This window comes from Euprymna scolopes, chromosome 12 (assembly GCF_053919585.1).
Source record: "Euprymna scolopes isolate OS-2025 chromosome 12, ASM5391958v1, whole genome shotgun sequence".
Classification (NCBI taxonomy): Eukaryota; Metazoa; Mollusca; class Cephalopoda; order Sepiida; family Sepiolidae; genus Euprymna; species Euprymna scolopes.
The window spans coordinates 126,819,036-126,833,522 of NC_136493.1; the positions used below are offsets into that span (position 1 = coordinate 126,819,036).

The 14,487-nt window shown below is 32.4% G+C and overlaps 1 protein-coding gene across 2 annotated transcripts in view; it reads right to left on the bottom strand.

The window, feature by feature from the left end:
* The window catches only part of LOC145291471 (integrin beta-PS-like), a 106,441-nt gene that overhangs the window by 83,531 nt on the left and 8,423 nt on the right, over positions 1 to 14,487 (bottom strand). Inside the window, exon 1 of one of the 2 annotated variants that reach the window (XM_080137346.1) lies at positions 11,561 to 12,012. The exons of the other annotated variant lie outside the window; for it this stretch is intronic. Within the exon in view, the coding sequence (XP_079993472.1) occupies positions 11,561 to 11,693 (133 nt within the window). The 5' untranslated portion in view covers positions 11,694 to 12,012. Of the gene's footprint in view, positions 1 to 11,560; positions 12,013 to 14,487 lie in introns of those variants that run through there. 2 annotated transcript variants of the gene reach the window in all.

The window sequence follows — 14,487 nt, forward strand, 5'->3', positions numbered from 1 at the left end:
CACTGGAGGAGGGGGGGTCGTAACGGGAACGCAGTAGAAGAACAACGTGATGGTGAATGGCGTTCCCCGGCATATCCTAGACCTGCATCATGTAACCCTGCCAGTGCGCAGTGATGGCAGTGAAGAGGATGAAGTCGATATCCACTAAAAAGCTAACGATGCACCCCAATTCGACTTTACCCTACATTGTGGTTCTTTACAACTGGACGAGAATGTCTGTAGGAAACCTGAAAACGTCACCCCCCAAGAAGTTCTCCCTCCAGAGGCCTCAATGTGAGAGGAGGAGGCCTGCTTGGATGAAGGATTATGAAGTGTCTTATTGATCCCGAATATCAGAGGGGGGGGGGTATATGGTTAGAAAAAAACGTACCGGGCGTATCTGCATCGGTCTTTGGTAAAGAAGAAGGAAAGGATGGCCAGCGCATTTGTATACATGAAGGGTATCTTGGGAAGGCAGAGCATGATGGGAGAAGCTATTTTTTTTTTCTTGTCTCTTCCTTTTTTTTTCTAGATAGGAGGATATAAAAGCAGGGAAAAATTCCCTGGGGCAGCAGAAAGAAAAGAGTCGTGAACATCTTCTCTTGAAAAGAATTTCGTATTGCTGACGTTCAGATTGTGCGGTGTGACATTGGTGGTGAGAGGCCAGGTGTGGTCGATTGGAAAAGAAGAGGGCAGAAACGTGTTGTTGAGAGAGCGATTCATATCGATTAGAATAATCACTAATAACAATTTCATAAGTGATCGGTGAAAAAATTAAAGCAATGAGACTTCCAGAGCGCTATGAAAGCACTGAATTTAGGAGGCCTTCAAAGCACTACTAAACCCAAATTTCTAATTCTCCCCTAAAAGAGAAATTATTTTGTATTGGTTCATGTTCCATAATTTTGGCATGACAAGTAAGTAATTAATGTTTTCACTTGGAATATGCTGGTCCACAAGATTCCTAATCTGATTCATTTTCCATAATTTGGGGGGAATTTGTACTAATTTCAACGTGACAAGTAAGTACGTAATAATGTTTTTATCTGAAATGTATTGGTTTCCCTAATCTACACAAAAGCAGTGCAAGCAAGCACCCTAGTTTTTTCCTTGTAATAATTTTTCTATTCATTCATTTACCATAAGTTTTCGAATTTATACTAATTTCGACATGACACCTAAGTACATAACACCCTATACAATACATTGTAATAAATGCCCACCCTTCTTTGATTAACATTAGTGTATAGCGATTTTTTATAGAAATTCAAACGTGATTAACAAAACAAAGGGAGATAACTCTCTACGATTAAATCTTTATTGTCTCCCTTTTCCAACAGTATTTCACTAAATGGCCATAATGTGTGTGTGAGAGAGAGAGAGAGAGAGAGAGAGAGAGAGAGATTTCGTCTGTTCGATCACTACGCAACATAAATTAGATGGTGGCAAGGAAGAAGGAATCACGAGAGGATGAAAAGGGGGGTATAAAACAAAAATTTCTCAATGTGAATTATGTAGGTTCAATCCCTGTACAGGAAAATTCATTTTCATTTCCTCTTAAATCATAACTAAAATTAAATTCCAATAATCAATATTCGAGATGTGAGAATAGTTGATTGGTTGAATGCTTTTGCAATGAGAAAATGTTGTTTATTTCTTTGATGCTTGGTCGATTTGTTCACAAAATTGAACAACATTTTTGTCATTTTATAAGACTGTTGTAGAAAAATCAAACTTACATTTTTTTTTAATATACTGTTATTCACTCCCAAACAAGGCATATTGCCACTTGAATGCAAGGGGCTACTATTTGGGGTCATATCTATATGGACACTATGTAGGGAGTTGAGCAGCGAAATGTCTTTCATATTAAACTTAAACGTCTCTATGTCAATAGTCGAGGAAGCAGGGGTGGGGATGGAATTCTAAAATCTAGCAGTTTGAGGGAAGAAATTAGAGTAGAAAGCTTTACAGTATCTATGGATCCCTACAGTGTAGGGTGGGATTTTGCTGATTGTCGAGTTAGTCGGGGGTATTTACGTTGACGAGATACAAGTGCTTCAAATTCATCAGAGCACATTTCATTAAAATACTTGTAAGATTGACAAATTAATAACGTAATATTTTAAATAATTTTTTTTTTTTATTTAACTTTTATCATCCCCAAACAGGGCTTATTGTGACTGAGACATAAGAGATTACTGTGAATTAGATTTATAGGGACATCCTAAGTGGGGAGTTGCGCAGAGAGACGTCTGTTCACATTACATTCAAATTTTCGCATATTGGTACATTCAGAGAAACAGGGGGCAGGGAGAAAATTCCAGAGGCTAGCACTTCGAAGAAAGAAGCTATTAGAGTATAAAGCTCTCTGGAAACATTTACAGTGAAGGGGGTGATTTTGCTGATTGTCGGTTCGTCAGGGAGTGTTTACGTTGAGGAAAGTACAAATGCAGTAAGTGTTGTTGGAGCATTTGTAAAAATGCGAAGGGATAGTAACTGAGCAAATCAAAATATATGTAGTTACTTACACACCTCAGTATAGAGCAGAGGGTCTTCAAACTACAGCCTGCAGAGCTCTCATGGAAAACGTAAAAATATTCCGGAAGAAATTTTTAAATAGAAACGTGTGAAAATATTGTGGTGGTTTTTCTTTTTGTCCAGAAAATTATTAAAAAATAACATTTGGAAGAACAAGTTTCACTAAAAAGCAAAACGGTACAAAACACGTCTAGGTCATTGGGGGGGGGCACATAGTAAGCAATATGTCTCCCATCTCCAGTTATAAAACTTTGGAGATTCCTGGTGGAGAGGATTTAAAAATTTGTGCAACGATAGAGTTTAGTCTAGAATATTTGGGTTGAAACATACGCAGTAAATGGCAGGCTCCTGTTGATGCACAGTGCAGGAACAAGTTCAGCTTGTGTGCCATTTTCTTTCATGAGTTACAAGTCGTGATTATTATTTATGTGGATTATGCTTTCTTTTCCAAAAAGGGACCTAAACATAATCGTATTTCCATGGGACCTCAAATACAGAAATGTTATGGTCTGTTTCAATTTGGACCTGAAAAGTATGTTCGGCACACAAGGAATCGCCAGACTTTTGCAAGGCGAAATAGTAGCATTTAGGTAAAAGAATAAAATAAAAAGAAATCTCTCTCATTACACTTTAAAATGAAAAAAAGAAAGAACTCTTAGTAATAGGCAATAAAAAACCTCAAAATAACCAAAATAAAATTCCTTCAGTAGAAAATTTCAAAAGAATCAACTTTACTCCATCCCAGGAAGCATCGAGTAGGTACAGCTAGTAGATATATAATAGCAAACTGATCCCTCCTCTAAAAAATTATTTTAGAAAGCATTTTTGTTTTTCAACAACTGTGTTATAAACTTTCAATCGATAGTGAAGTGTTTGTTTGTTTTAGCACAAAACAAAAAAGTAAACATTTTTTTAAAATTAAGTGGTTCTATGACAACTGAACCGAAAAGAGATTTCTTTGAATGCAAAAAACAAATGGCTCTAATTGATTATCCTCTTTCTTTCTCCAATTTGTTTGGATTCTCTTTCTTCCTTACTAGAGGGCAAGTTATCTTAATATTCCATAAGAATCTTTCACTTAGTGATAAAAGCACAAGTCAGTAATCTGCCCCACTATACTTCCTAAAGAAAGTAAGATTTCATGAGAAAGCGTTAACTAAAAATATTTTCAACCAATAGAAATCATTCCAAACCTTAAAAGGTAACACATATATGTGAAAATAATAAGCCGACAATGTGAAGTTATAAACTCACATAAAACAAACAACCAAACTCTAAAAACACAGAATTTCCAAAGTGGCGCCGCCTTTCATAGCATGCCAGTCGATGTTCCAACCTCGGACAGAAACTGCGACTTTTTAGCAGTCATCAGACTGAGACAAATGTTCTGGGTTGCTCTAAGATGTCCACCCTCCCAGACTTTGCCTTCTGGGTTTTAGGTAGAGCAAGTTTATCAATTGTTGTCTGAGGCGCCCTCACTGGGGAATGCCGACGGGGCTACTCAGACTTATTTTTGCAGGGCCAGAATGCTCCTCCTTTAAAGGCACTGACTCATTTACCCCATCTTCTCACCTTGTGTTATATCTATATATAAATGTCAAAAAATCACTTTAAAAATATACTATTAAATGGGTAGTTCCATTCTTCATTGTTAAGAATTTATCTATATTTATATTTTAAATTCCATGTATTTTTTAAATAAAAGGATTTTTTAAAGGGAGGGTCGTAGAAAATCGCATTTTCGTAACATATTTGCGGCAAGCTTAAAGAACTGCTGCTGCTAATATGAAATTTATCAAATATGGATTCATCCAAGTGACATACAATAATGTCTCTTTTTTATTGCGTGTGTTAACCAAAATTAGTATTTTTCGTCTCCGCAGAAATGCACATTCACTTATAAGTTTTTCCCCTAAAACAAAAAATCCACTTCATCGATTTTTTTTTTAATTCTTTTAATGAAATACACGAGTTTTTGATTGATATATTTTAATACTTCTTTATCGACTGAATTTCTTTTTTTAAATATCTAAAATAAGAAAACATTCAATGAAATAGAAAAATTTGCCGTCAGCGTCTGGTATTTACTTGATATAAGCATAACATGAGCTTTCATTAAAAAAAAAATCAACGTTTTTTTTTTTGTTTCTTTTTAAAAAAAAAAGGTTTTGCACTTTGGACTTTACAGGTAAATTTCCAAAAAAAACTATTCTTTTTTTTTGTTTGTTTGTTTGTTTTCAATTAGAATATTTTCTTTATTGATCTTTTATCTTCAATTTGTGATATATAAAACTTTGGTACATAAATTATTAAAATTTTAATAGAATTTGAAAAAAAAAAACGTTTGTCTAAAATATTTGGTTTATTGGAAAGAGCAGAAGATTTCACATTGACCCTGAAAATATCGTAAAAATTGAACCAATAGAAAACTTTTGATAGATTTTTAAAGTTTAAAAATTGAAAAATATTTAACTCGTAAAATTCAATTGATTTTATTACGTAAAACAATGGCTGCATGAAGGCACGCCGGCATTTTGTAAACATTTTGTAAACACTGTTTTTTTAAAAATAATAAAAATGATATTTTTATTATTTTTTAAACAACTTTAATAGTTTATTTTGGAAGCATATTCTATATACTATATAGAAAATAAACAACCCACTTTAAAAAGAGAAATGACGAGTTTTTTTGTTTTTTTTTATTTTATTCGCAGTTTTCTGTTAGGGGTGTCAAAAATTCTTCCAAATTTCTGATACACCTAATGCCACGCTGCCAAGTACCCACTTACGTATATTAACTTACATACACATCTTATTCACTTGATAAACATAGACTTGTGATTACTAATTGAACTTTCTTTACCAAACACATGTTTGCACTATAAACATTTTTATTATTGAAAGCAACTTTTATATTCTTATCTTGTGCATAAAAATTTGTTATAAAATTTAATAATGGTCCTTCATAATTTAAAACGTTAGAATCTTACGGACAAAATTTTTGATAAAAGTATATAACAACTAATATAAATAATATATACTAGCAGGCCTCCCAGCGTTGCCCGGTCATAAAATACCCATAAATATTATACTTTAATTCATGCAGAATTCTTCTCTATTATAAACAGAAATACCGTAGGCATTAAACGTAACTTCCTTTAAAAAAAGAAAAAACGAAGTAAAAAAAAAAAAAAAATTTTTTTAAAAATAAAAAAAAAAAAACGCGAAAGAAACTGAGACATGTGCATGCGAGTATTGTTTTTTCGGGGCTTATGCAGAGAATGATCCGCGCTTTTTTTTTTCTTTTTTTTTTCGTATTTCCAAGTTTTATGATATGTTTTTTATTCATTTGTAAGGTTAAAGTACAGAATAGGTACAAAACACCCTCCCCTCCCATGTTAAAAATGGCTTTTTAAATAATAAGGTTATTATTTCAGCACGGGTCACTCTCTGCATGAGTACCGTTTTTTCTAAACAATTCACTTGTTGTAAGTAAAAAAAAAAAAAAAAAAAAAAAAAAAAAACTCGAGCTGAGATCGAAACCAAAACTTAAAGACAATGAGTCCAGAAGATAACCATTACGCCAGCTTGACGTGATCTTTAAAAAGTGTTTTCAAACAAACTTATAATTAACATAAGGAAACATTTGAACACAGATAAAAATCCGATCACTCCCACGTATCAATTTTTCAATTTTTACCCCTTAGCAGCACTTTTTCAGATTCTAGTTGGTGGCACCTTAAATACCTTTTTTTTTTTACTTTGGAAATTACGACTCTATAATAATATATAAGAAATCTGGACAAATTAAAATATCATATTTAAGCGTATTTGCGTATTTTACGCCCGGGCAAAGCCGCCCTTCCCCCCCCCCCCCGCTAGTTAAAAAATAAACAGGAAGAAAAAAAAATGCGCAGCAACCAGAAATGGAACTGACTGACTTTTGGGTGTTGTCAATCAACCACTTCAGATTAAATGTCCTTACGTTAAAAATATAATTTTCTGATTTGGACACACACAGCGCCGACTTATTTTTTATTTTTATTTTTTAGTAGTAACTCTGCTACATCGTAGGAGTGCAAAACAGAACAGTGTCTTTCAGTAAAGCCAAGAATCGCACTAACAATTAATTTAAATTGGATATAAAAATTGTGTTTTGGCAAAGGAAGAAACTGAACGTGCGTGTGCGTGTGTGCCTATATATCTATAAAAGTGATAATGTGTGTGTGTGTGTGTGTGTGTGTGTGTGAGAAGACGTTGCTAGTGCACTCACTTAGTGGTCCGCACTATTTTTTAAATCGTATTTCCAAGTTTAATTAAAGTTACTGATATGTTGTTTTTTTATTCAATTGTAAGGTTAAAATATAGAATAGTTACAAAACACCCTCCCCTCCCCATGTTAAGAATAGCTTTTAAAATAACGTTATTATTTCAGCACGGATCAAGTACACTAGTACCGAGAAGACTAATCAACCTATATACTCCACGAATTTTTTATCTACAGATTCGAAATTTGGAATATAGGATATTTTATCAGTTTTCATCTGGGGGAAATGCTGCTAGGGGATTAGAATTGAAAAATTGGTACGTGATCAGGTTTTTATTTGTTTTCATAAATGCGCATGCGATTACATGTAAACACAGTGAAAAACTTGGCAGAAAAAAAGCAACTATTTAAGAATATAGATTGGGGTGGGGATCAATTTCGTATATAAATTTAACGTAAAATGATATCCCACCATTTTTTTTTTTTTTTTTTTTTTGACAAATGGATCACCACTTATCAAGGCCCAGAGCCCACTCGAGGATAAGGGTAAAAGAGTGCACAGTAGTGAAAGGGACAATATCATAGTAATCGTTGAAGTGTAAATTTGGTAAATTGAATTACTTAAGGGGAACGACTCATCAAGAACTTGTTTAGTTTAGACTTGAAGACGACCATATTGTAGTCAGCTGGAAAGCAGGCAAATGGAAGAGTTACACAGGTGTGCAGTTCTAAGAAAGAAGCTTCCGGACCATTCTAACGTTTTAGGGCAGGTAACTAAATTTCTTGCATTTTACTTTAAGGTGATTATGTGTGGTTTAACGACGTTGTCAATCAGACTTAAGTGGTAAAAAACAGATGTACTAAAATGTACTTTTTGTGAGAATTATTACCATTAAAATCATTTATTACCATTAAAATCACATTAATTTTTTTTTCAGTTATATTATTTTTTTAGTGAAAACATTGAATAAACAATGTTTAATTCAATGATAATATCGATAGTTCGAGAAATTAATTTTTCTTCAAGTTATATTGATTTCATTAGCACGGACTTTAATGGCTTTTTTCGTAATTTTCCTGAAATATATTTTTTAATTGTTAATACATTATTTAAAAAAAAAAAAAAAAAAGCAAACCGGACTTCATGTGTCTTAGTACTTTGGCTTTAGCAAGTTTTTTGGGGTTTGTATTACTGTACACAGATTCGAAAAAGTTGTCAAAAAACAAATATATAACAAATAAATGTTATCAAAGGCAAGATAAGTTACTTTTCTACCAAACTGGATATATATTTTTTGTGTTTTTATTCAATGTAACATTAATTCAGCTCGAAAAACATACAGTGTTTACCGATGTATTCGAAAATTCAAGATGGCGTCTCACACCCTCTTTAACACCGTAAGTATGGAAAAAAGTGTTATAAATAAAAAAAACTATACAAAATACTATTAAAAACCCGCCGAATATATGTCAACCTATGTCACGGTAACATATATTGAGCGAGTTTTTAACAGTATTTTATCCGGTTTTTTATTTACAACATCTTTTCCCACACTTACCGTGTTAAAGAGAGAATAAGACGCCATATTGAATGTTCCAATACATCGATAAACACTGTATGGTTTTCGAGCTGAATAAACATGTTACACTGAATAAAAACACGAAAAATATATCCAGTTCGGTAGAAAAGTAACATTTAAGATGACATTAAACTTTAAAAAATGATGAGTTTATTATATTCTGTGATTGTTAATAAATAATGAAAATTACATAAAACGTACCTTTTTTTGCACGTACCTAAAAATTGTCTATTCAGAATTAAAGTTTAATGTCATCTTAAATGTTATTTGGGTTCAACTGCGTGTGTGTGTCTCTCTCTCTGATTATTACTGTATATAATAACGGGTGACAATAAAGGGAGAATAGGACGAGAACCGATGATTAAAGAGGTCTATCGTGATGGAAATGTACTAAACCAAAAATGTTCATAATCTGAAGTTCATGAGTTCAATCCTTGTACGCGGCAGTACATTCTCTATTCAATTAGACTCACAAAAATGAATAAATTTCACAAAACGGATAAAACATAGAATCATTAACAGTAACTCATTAATAAAAATAAAACAAATAAGTTATAGCAAACGCAGCAAAATTAAATTCTCTACTGGTATGTATACTTTTAACGTGTGAAAACGAAGATTTTTCATTTTAGAATGTTATTTATGTGAAGATATTTTCTTGACACTAAAAACAAGAATCGCCGTCACTGAAGTGGTCGCCTAACTTTACTGAACTTAATTACGTGTGGTTAGGATTTTGTTTATGGGGTTGCCACTAGGACATAGGGTTAGTGAGGGTAAGTTTGTTTTTACTATATTTTCAGCATGAAATTAACTGGCGTTAAGCGATCAATGCGGCCGCTATTTGGGCTTTTGTGTGTCAACAATACAAACGAACATCGAAATAAAAATATCACACAGTTTCCACACATTAAAAGTGTACGGATCAGTAGAGAATTTAATTGTACTGCGTTTGCTATAAGGGTACTCATGCAGTCATTCATGTACTTATTGATCCGTGCTGAAATAATAACGTTATTATTTAAAAAGCCATTCTTAACATGGGGAGGTTGTTTTGTACCTATTCTGTACTTTAACCTTACAATTGAATAAAAAAAAAAATTAAAAAAAAAACGGTGCTAGTGCACTTACTGATCCCCGCTATTTTTTAAAATCGTATTTCCAAGTTTAATTAAAGTTTTTTGGTATGTTCTTTTATTGAATTGTAAGGTTAAAGCATAGAACAGGTACACAACACCCTTCCCTCCCCATGTTAAGAATGGCTTTTTAAATAATAACGTTATTATTTCAGCACGGATCAATAAGTGCACTAGTACCAAAAAACATAAAACTTTAATTAAACTTGGAAATACGATTAAAAAAAAAAAACAGCGCGGATCACTAAGTGCATTAGCACCGCTATAAGTTATTTGTTGTTTTTATTTTTATTATTTATTTATTGTTTTTAGTTTGTTTGTTTGATTGTTTACGAGTTTTTAACTGTTAACTATTCTGGACTGTTATCACAAAACATCACAGAACAAACGGGAGTGTAAATAATACTTAATTGTTTCAACATAAATACAGTTTTAATGAAATATAAAAATGCTAACAGAACTCAATACTAGTCGACAATAATCTGCATTATTTATTTGTTGTTATTTTGTAAATTCTTTCTATATTAGTACAGATATGCGGTCTCTATTCTGCTTAATTGTATGGGTGCTAGTGCAGAGAGTGATCCGCGTTATTTTTTTAAATCGTATTTCCAAGTTTAATTAAAGTTTTTGGATATATTTTTTTATTCAGTTGTAAGGTCAAAGTATAGAATAGGTACAAAACACCCCCCTTCCCCATGTTAAGAATGGCTTTTTAAATAATAACGTTATTATTTACGTCCGGATCACTCTCTGCACTAGTACCATTAATTTCAAGTTCAATTCTGTCTGCGTTATCAACTGTATCATTACAGTTTCAAGTGCTTCTGCGAAATAGTGCGATTTGAAACAAATTCATTTAAGGTAAAAACACTATTACGTACTTACTTGGAATTTCAAAATTCATATAAATTCTGAAAAATTAGGAAAAATTATCCCGTAGATGTGTTAGGTCTAGTTTTTACCAAAAAAAAAATAATGCATACTACTGGCGGTACGACATTTTCTATTTTGAAATAGCGGATTTTAATTGAAGGCAAGGGAGATAATTCAGTTTGACGGTCATCTGGAGAGTCTCGATAATCGCTCAAAAATTGAAAAATAAACAAAATACTGCTAGAAACCTACTCGTGATAATTTGCTTTGAGCAAACGTTGTTTATATTATGGGCCTTACTTTTTCCGACTAAAAGATGGCTACTTTTATCAGAACCGACATTTACGGTAAATGTAAAGGCGTAAAAACCGAATTTGTTTTTTTGTCTAGAATTCCCCCCTATTCAAAAAAACAAAAATAAAGAAAAAGCTTTATGATGTGCGTACCCGTGATGAAACGAAATATATATTCTAAAACTACGTAAATTGATCAAGTAGTTTTATTTTTAAAAAAGAAAATCAAATTTTATGAGTACCCACAGTGTAGCTTAGCTGTCTTGTTCGCCATTTTGAAAACAATGTTTAAAAAGAAAACAAAGGGAGATAATTCAAACTTGCTAGCTTTATGTTTTAATGACTACGAATTCCCATTAATCACTTAAAAATGATTTTCTTTATAAAAATAAAATTACTCGGTGTATAACACAATTTCTAAATATGAAATTTTCGTTTCGTAATGAATACATACATCATACAGATTTTTCTTTACGATAGAGGAAAATGTGGACAAGAATTTTGTTTTCTTTTTACTAATTTCTCAACTGTATTTCCTTTAAAATAATTTATGTAGCTAATAGTAACGATTATCAGTAAAAAAAAAAAAAAAAAAAAAAAAATGCTCGACATGCGATTACAACTTTTGATTATAATTAGGGTTTAACATTTTATAAAATCAGTTTCTGAACCAAATAAAAACTGACTAGTAGTTAGGATTAGTTTGTTAGGATTAAAAAATAATAAATAGTTCAGCTTTTGTCCGGTTTAAAAGTTGTACTAGAAATATAAAGTCTCCCATTTCATGTCAAAAACAGAATTTAAGAATAGTATTCACTTTTATCTAAAATGTAGGCGAAAACGAAGCGACTTAGTCCCCATAGTACGATTGAACTCAGTTCGACTTACCGTCATTATTCACCGGCTCCACTGAAGTCGTCTCAATTATTAATATTATCCAAACGAAAAGAGAAAAAGTCAGTAAAGAAAACCGAAGGGGGCGGCCATCTGTCGAACCCGAAAATAAGATGACTTTTTTCATATTTATATCTTATCTTCCAGGAATGAAAATTAAAAGACTGGAATCCGAAGAATTCGGAGGTTTGTTTTCAGAGTTTGGTGGTCTTGCTTTTAGTGACCGTAATGAAGTTGGAATGGCTGCTATCATGAACCACTCCTACAGACAGAACGGCAAATGAAAAGAAAAAAAAAGGAAGAAAGAAAAACAGGATGAAAATAAAATAAAAAAAGGAATTTTAAAACAAACCGCTTAACACAATAACCCCAACCTTGCCCAGTCCTGTTACTCTAATCGCCATCATTTCCGCCATGGGTCTGCGTTTAGTCATAATTCTTGGGTGAATACGACACTAAAGTTATGGTACTGAGCTCCGTGGTCCTCCCCCTCCAGTAAAAAAAAAAAAAAATTCACAACAAAAACTCGTCTAGCTATCACCATTGTCAATAATTTTCTTGTCTCCCCCTGTGTACGAAGCTTTCATGACCAGAGTTTCCGTCCTAGTACAATCTGTCTATGGAACTCTATACCCCAGGGATGCTTCTCAGCTGACTACAATATGGCCGTTTTCAAGTCCAACGTAAACAAATTCATCTCGAGCCGTCCTTGAATAATCACATTTCATCATCATTACCAATCATTAAAGTGTTGTTTAACCGTCAACCTGACAAACTAATTTAGCTCTTATCATCGAGAGTCTTTTGGGCCTTGATAAGGTATATCAGCATTTTTGGACAAGTCGCCATTGAAAACTTTTCATTAAATAGACTCTCCATGTATACAAACTTCTAACAACATGAAAATGTAATTTCAAATCATAATTTTTATTTCAATAAAATGAGGAAAGACCAAAATTTAATATCATAAAAGGTTTCACCGAAAAAATATACAATTATTTTTTCACCGGTTTTGTTAAAAATAAAAGTTCACGAAAAACAAAAAACGTAAGTCGTGTGAATGTAATATATATATCTAACTGTGAAAAAATCACTTACCTGTTTCAAATTATTAATATTTGATTGCTTCTAATGTTCCGGTATGAGAATTTAATTATATTTATATATTATATTCCATGTATTTTTTAAATGAAAGGATTTTTCAACCAAGTACCGTGTCTCCGATGTTTGTTTATCAGCCATTAAAATACCCGTATGTAAAAAGAATTCTCACTTTGATATGTATGGAAGGGGGAAAACCCCCGTTTCAATGAAGCCGAATCTCCCTTGTGTACTTTTCACGTATTTCAATAGAAGTCATTATTTTGCTACCATACTTGCAAAGTGTATATTTTTCATTTATAGATTTTGACCATTTACACATTGACCGTGCGAGGTGCGACTTATTTTCGATTCTTTTTTACTATCTTAGAGAAATACCAGAACTTTCTTTTTAATATTGTCAGTCTTAATTACTGAGAGATTTTTTTTTAACATCGGAAAAAAAAAAATGAATAAAATAGAATAGAATATCCTCAGCGTCCAATATTGAATGGAAAATTATAAGCATAAAATAAACTCCAACTTAAAAAATAAACAAAAGAAAACTCCACCTGGTTTTCGAAAAAAAAAAAGGATTTACACTTTGAACTTTACATATAAATTAGTAAAAAACTGTTCTTTTTTTTTTTGTTTGAAATTTGAATATTTTATTTATTGACCTTTTATGTTCAATTTGTGATATATAAAACTTTGTTATATTAATTAATTATGTAAATCTAAATAGACATTTCAAAATGGGGGGGGGATTAAAAAAAACGTTTGTCTAAAATATTATATTCGGTTTATTGGAAAGAGCATAAAATTTCCCCTTGACCCTGAAAATATCGTAAAAATTGAATCAATAGATAAATTTTGATAGATTTTTAAAGTTAAAAAATTGAAAAATATTTAACTCGTAAAAATCAATTGATTTTATTACGTAAAAAAATGTCTGCCTAGAAGCGTGCCGGCACTTTGTAAACACTGGTTTTTGAAAGATAAAAAATAATATTTCTATTACTTTTCATACAACTTTAATAGTTTATTTTGGAAGTATAATCCATCAAGAAAATAAACAAACCACTTTTAAATGAGAAATTACGAGTGTTTTTATATGTTATTCACAGTTTCGTGTTGGGGGTGTCAAAAATTCCCCCACAATTCTGATACACCTAGTGGTGACTATTTAGTAAAAAAAAAAAAAAAAAAAAAAACTATTAGTATCATTCAGTTCATTCTAATTCACCAAGGTCTCTATTTGTCTGCCTCTCCGCGAGGACTGGAAGTGACATAAGATCGATTTAATGTGTAAGATATCCAGCTTCCCCAAAATAAGCACAGTGCAAAGGAAAAACAAACAGCAATCGACTCCGTCAATAAGGGTCTATCCTCCTTTGACTGGCATAGAAATAGATACCATACTTCGATTTATGTATTCGTAAATAAAACTGAAGGTATTTATCTCCCTCCCAAAAATATGGCACAATGGTCGGGAAGTGGAATTGAAGAAACAGTACATTGAAAAAAAAACTGAAACTTGAAAAAAAAAAGTGGCTAGGTAGCCCCATCGACATTTCCCGGCAGGGGCGCCTCGGACAATTAACAATAAACGAACTCCTTCTCAAATAGAGAAGGCAAAGATTAGGAAGATGAATCACCTAGAATTGCACAGGTCAGCAATGTACCGCAATCAACAGGGGAAAAGGCTATTTCTAGACCCTGTTGGCTTTGGTGTTGAAGAAAACGAAATTGAATCCTGTTTACAAATTAGGCACAAGTCCATCAAAAGTGTGGAAATGGAGAACCCGGTGGTCATGCTCTATCTCTCCTTCTTTCAACTC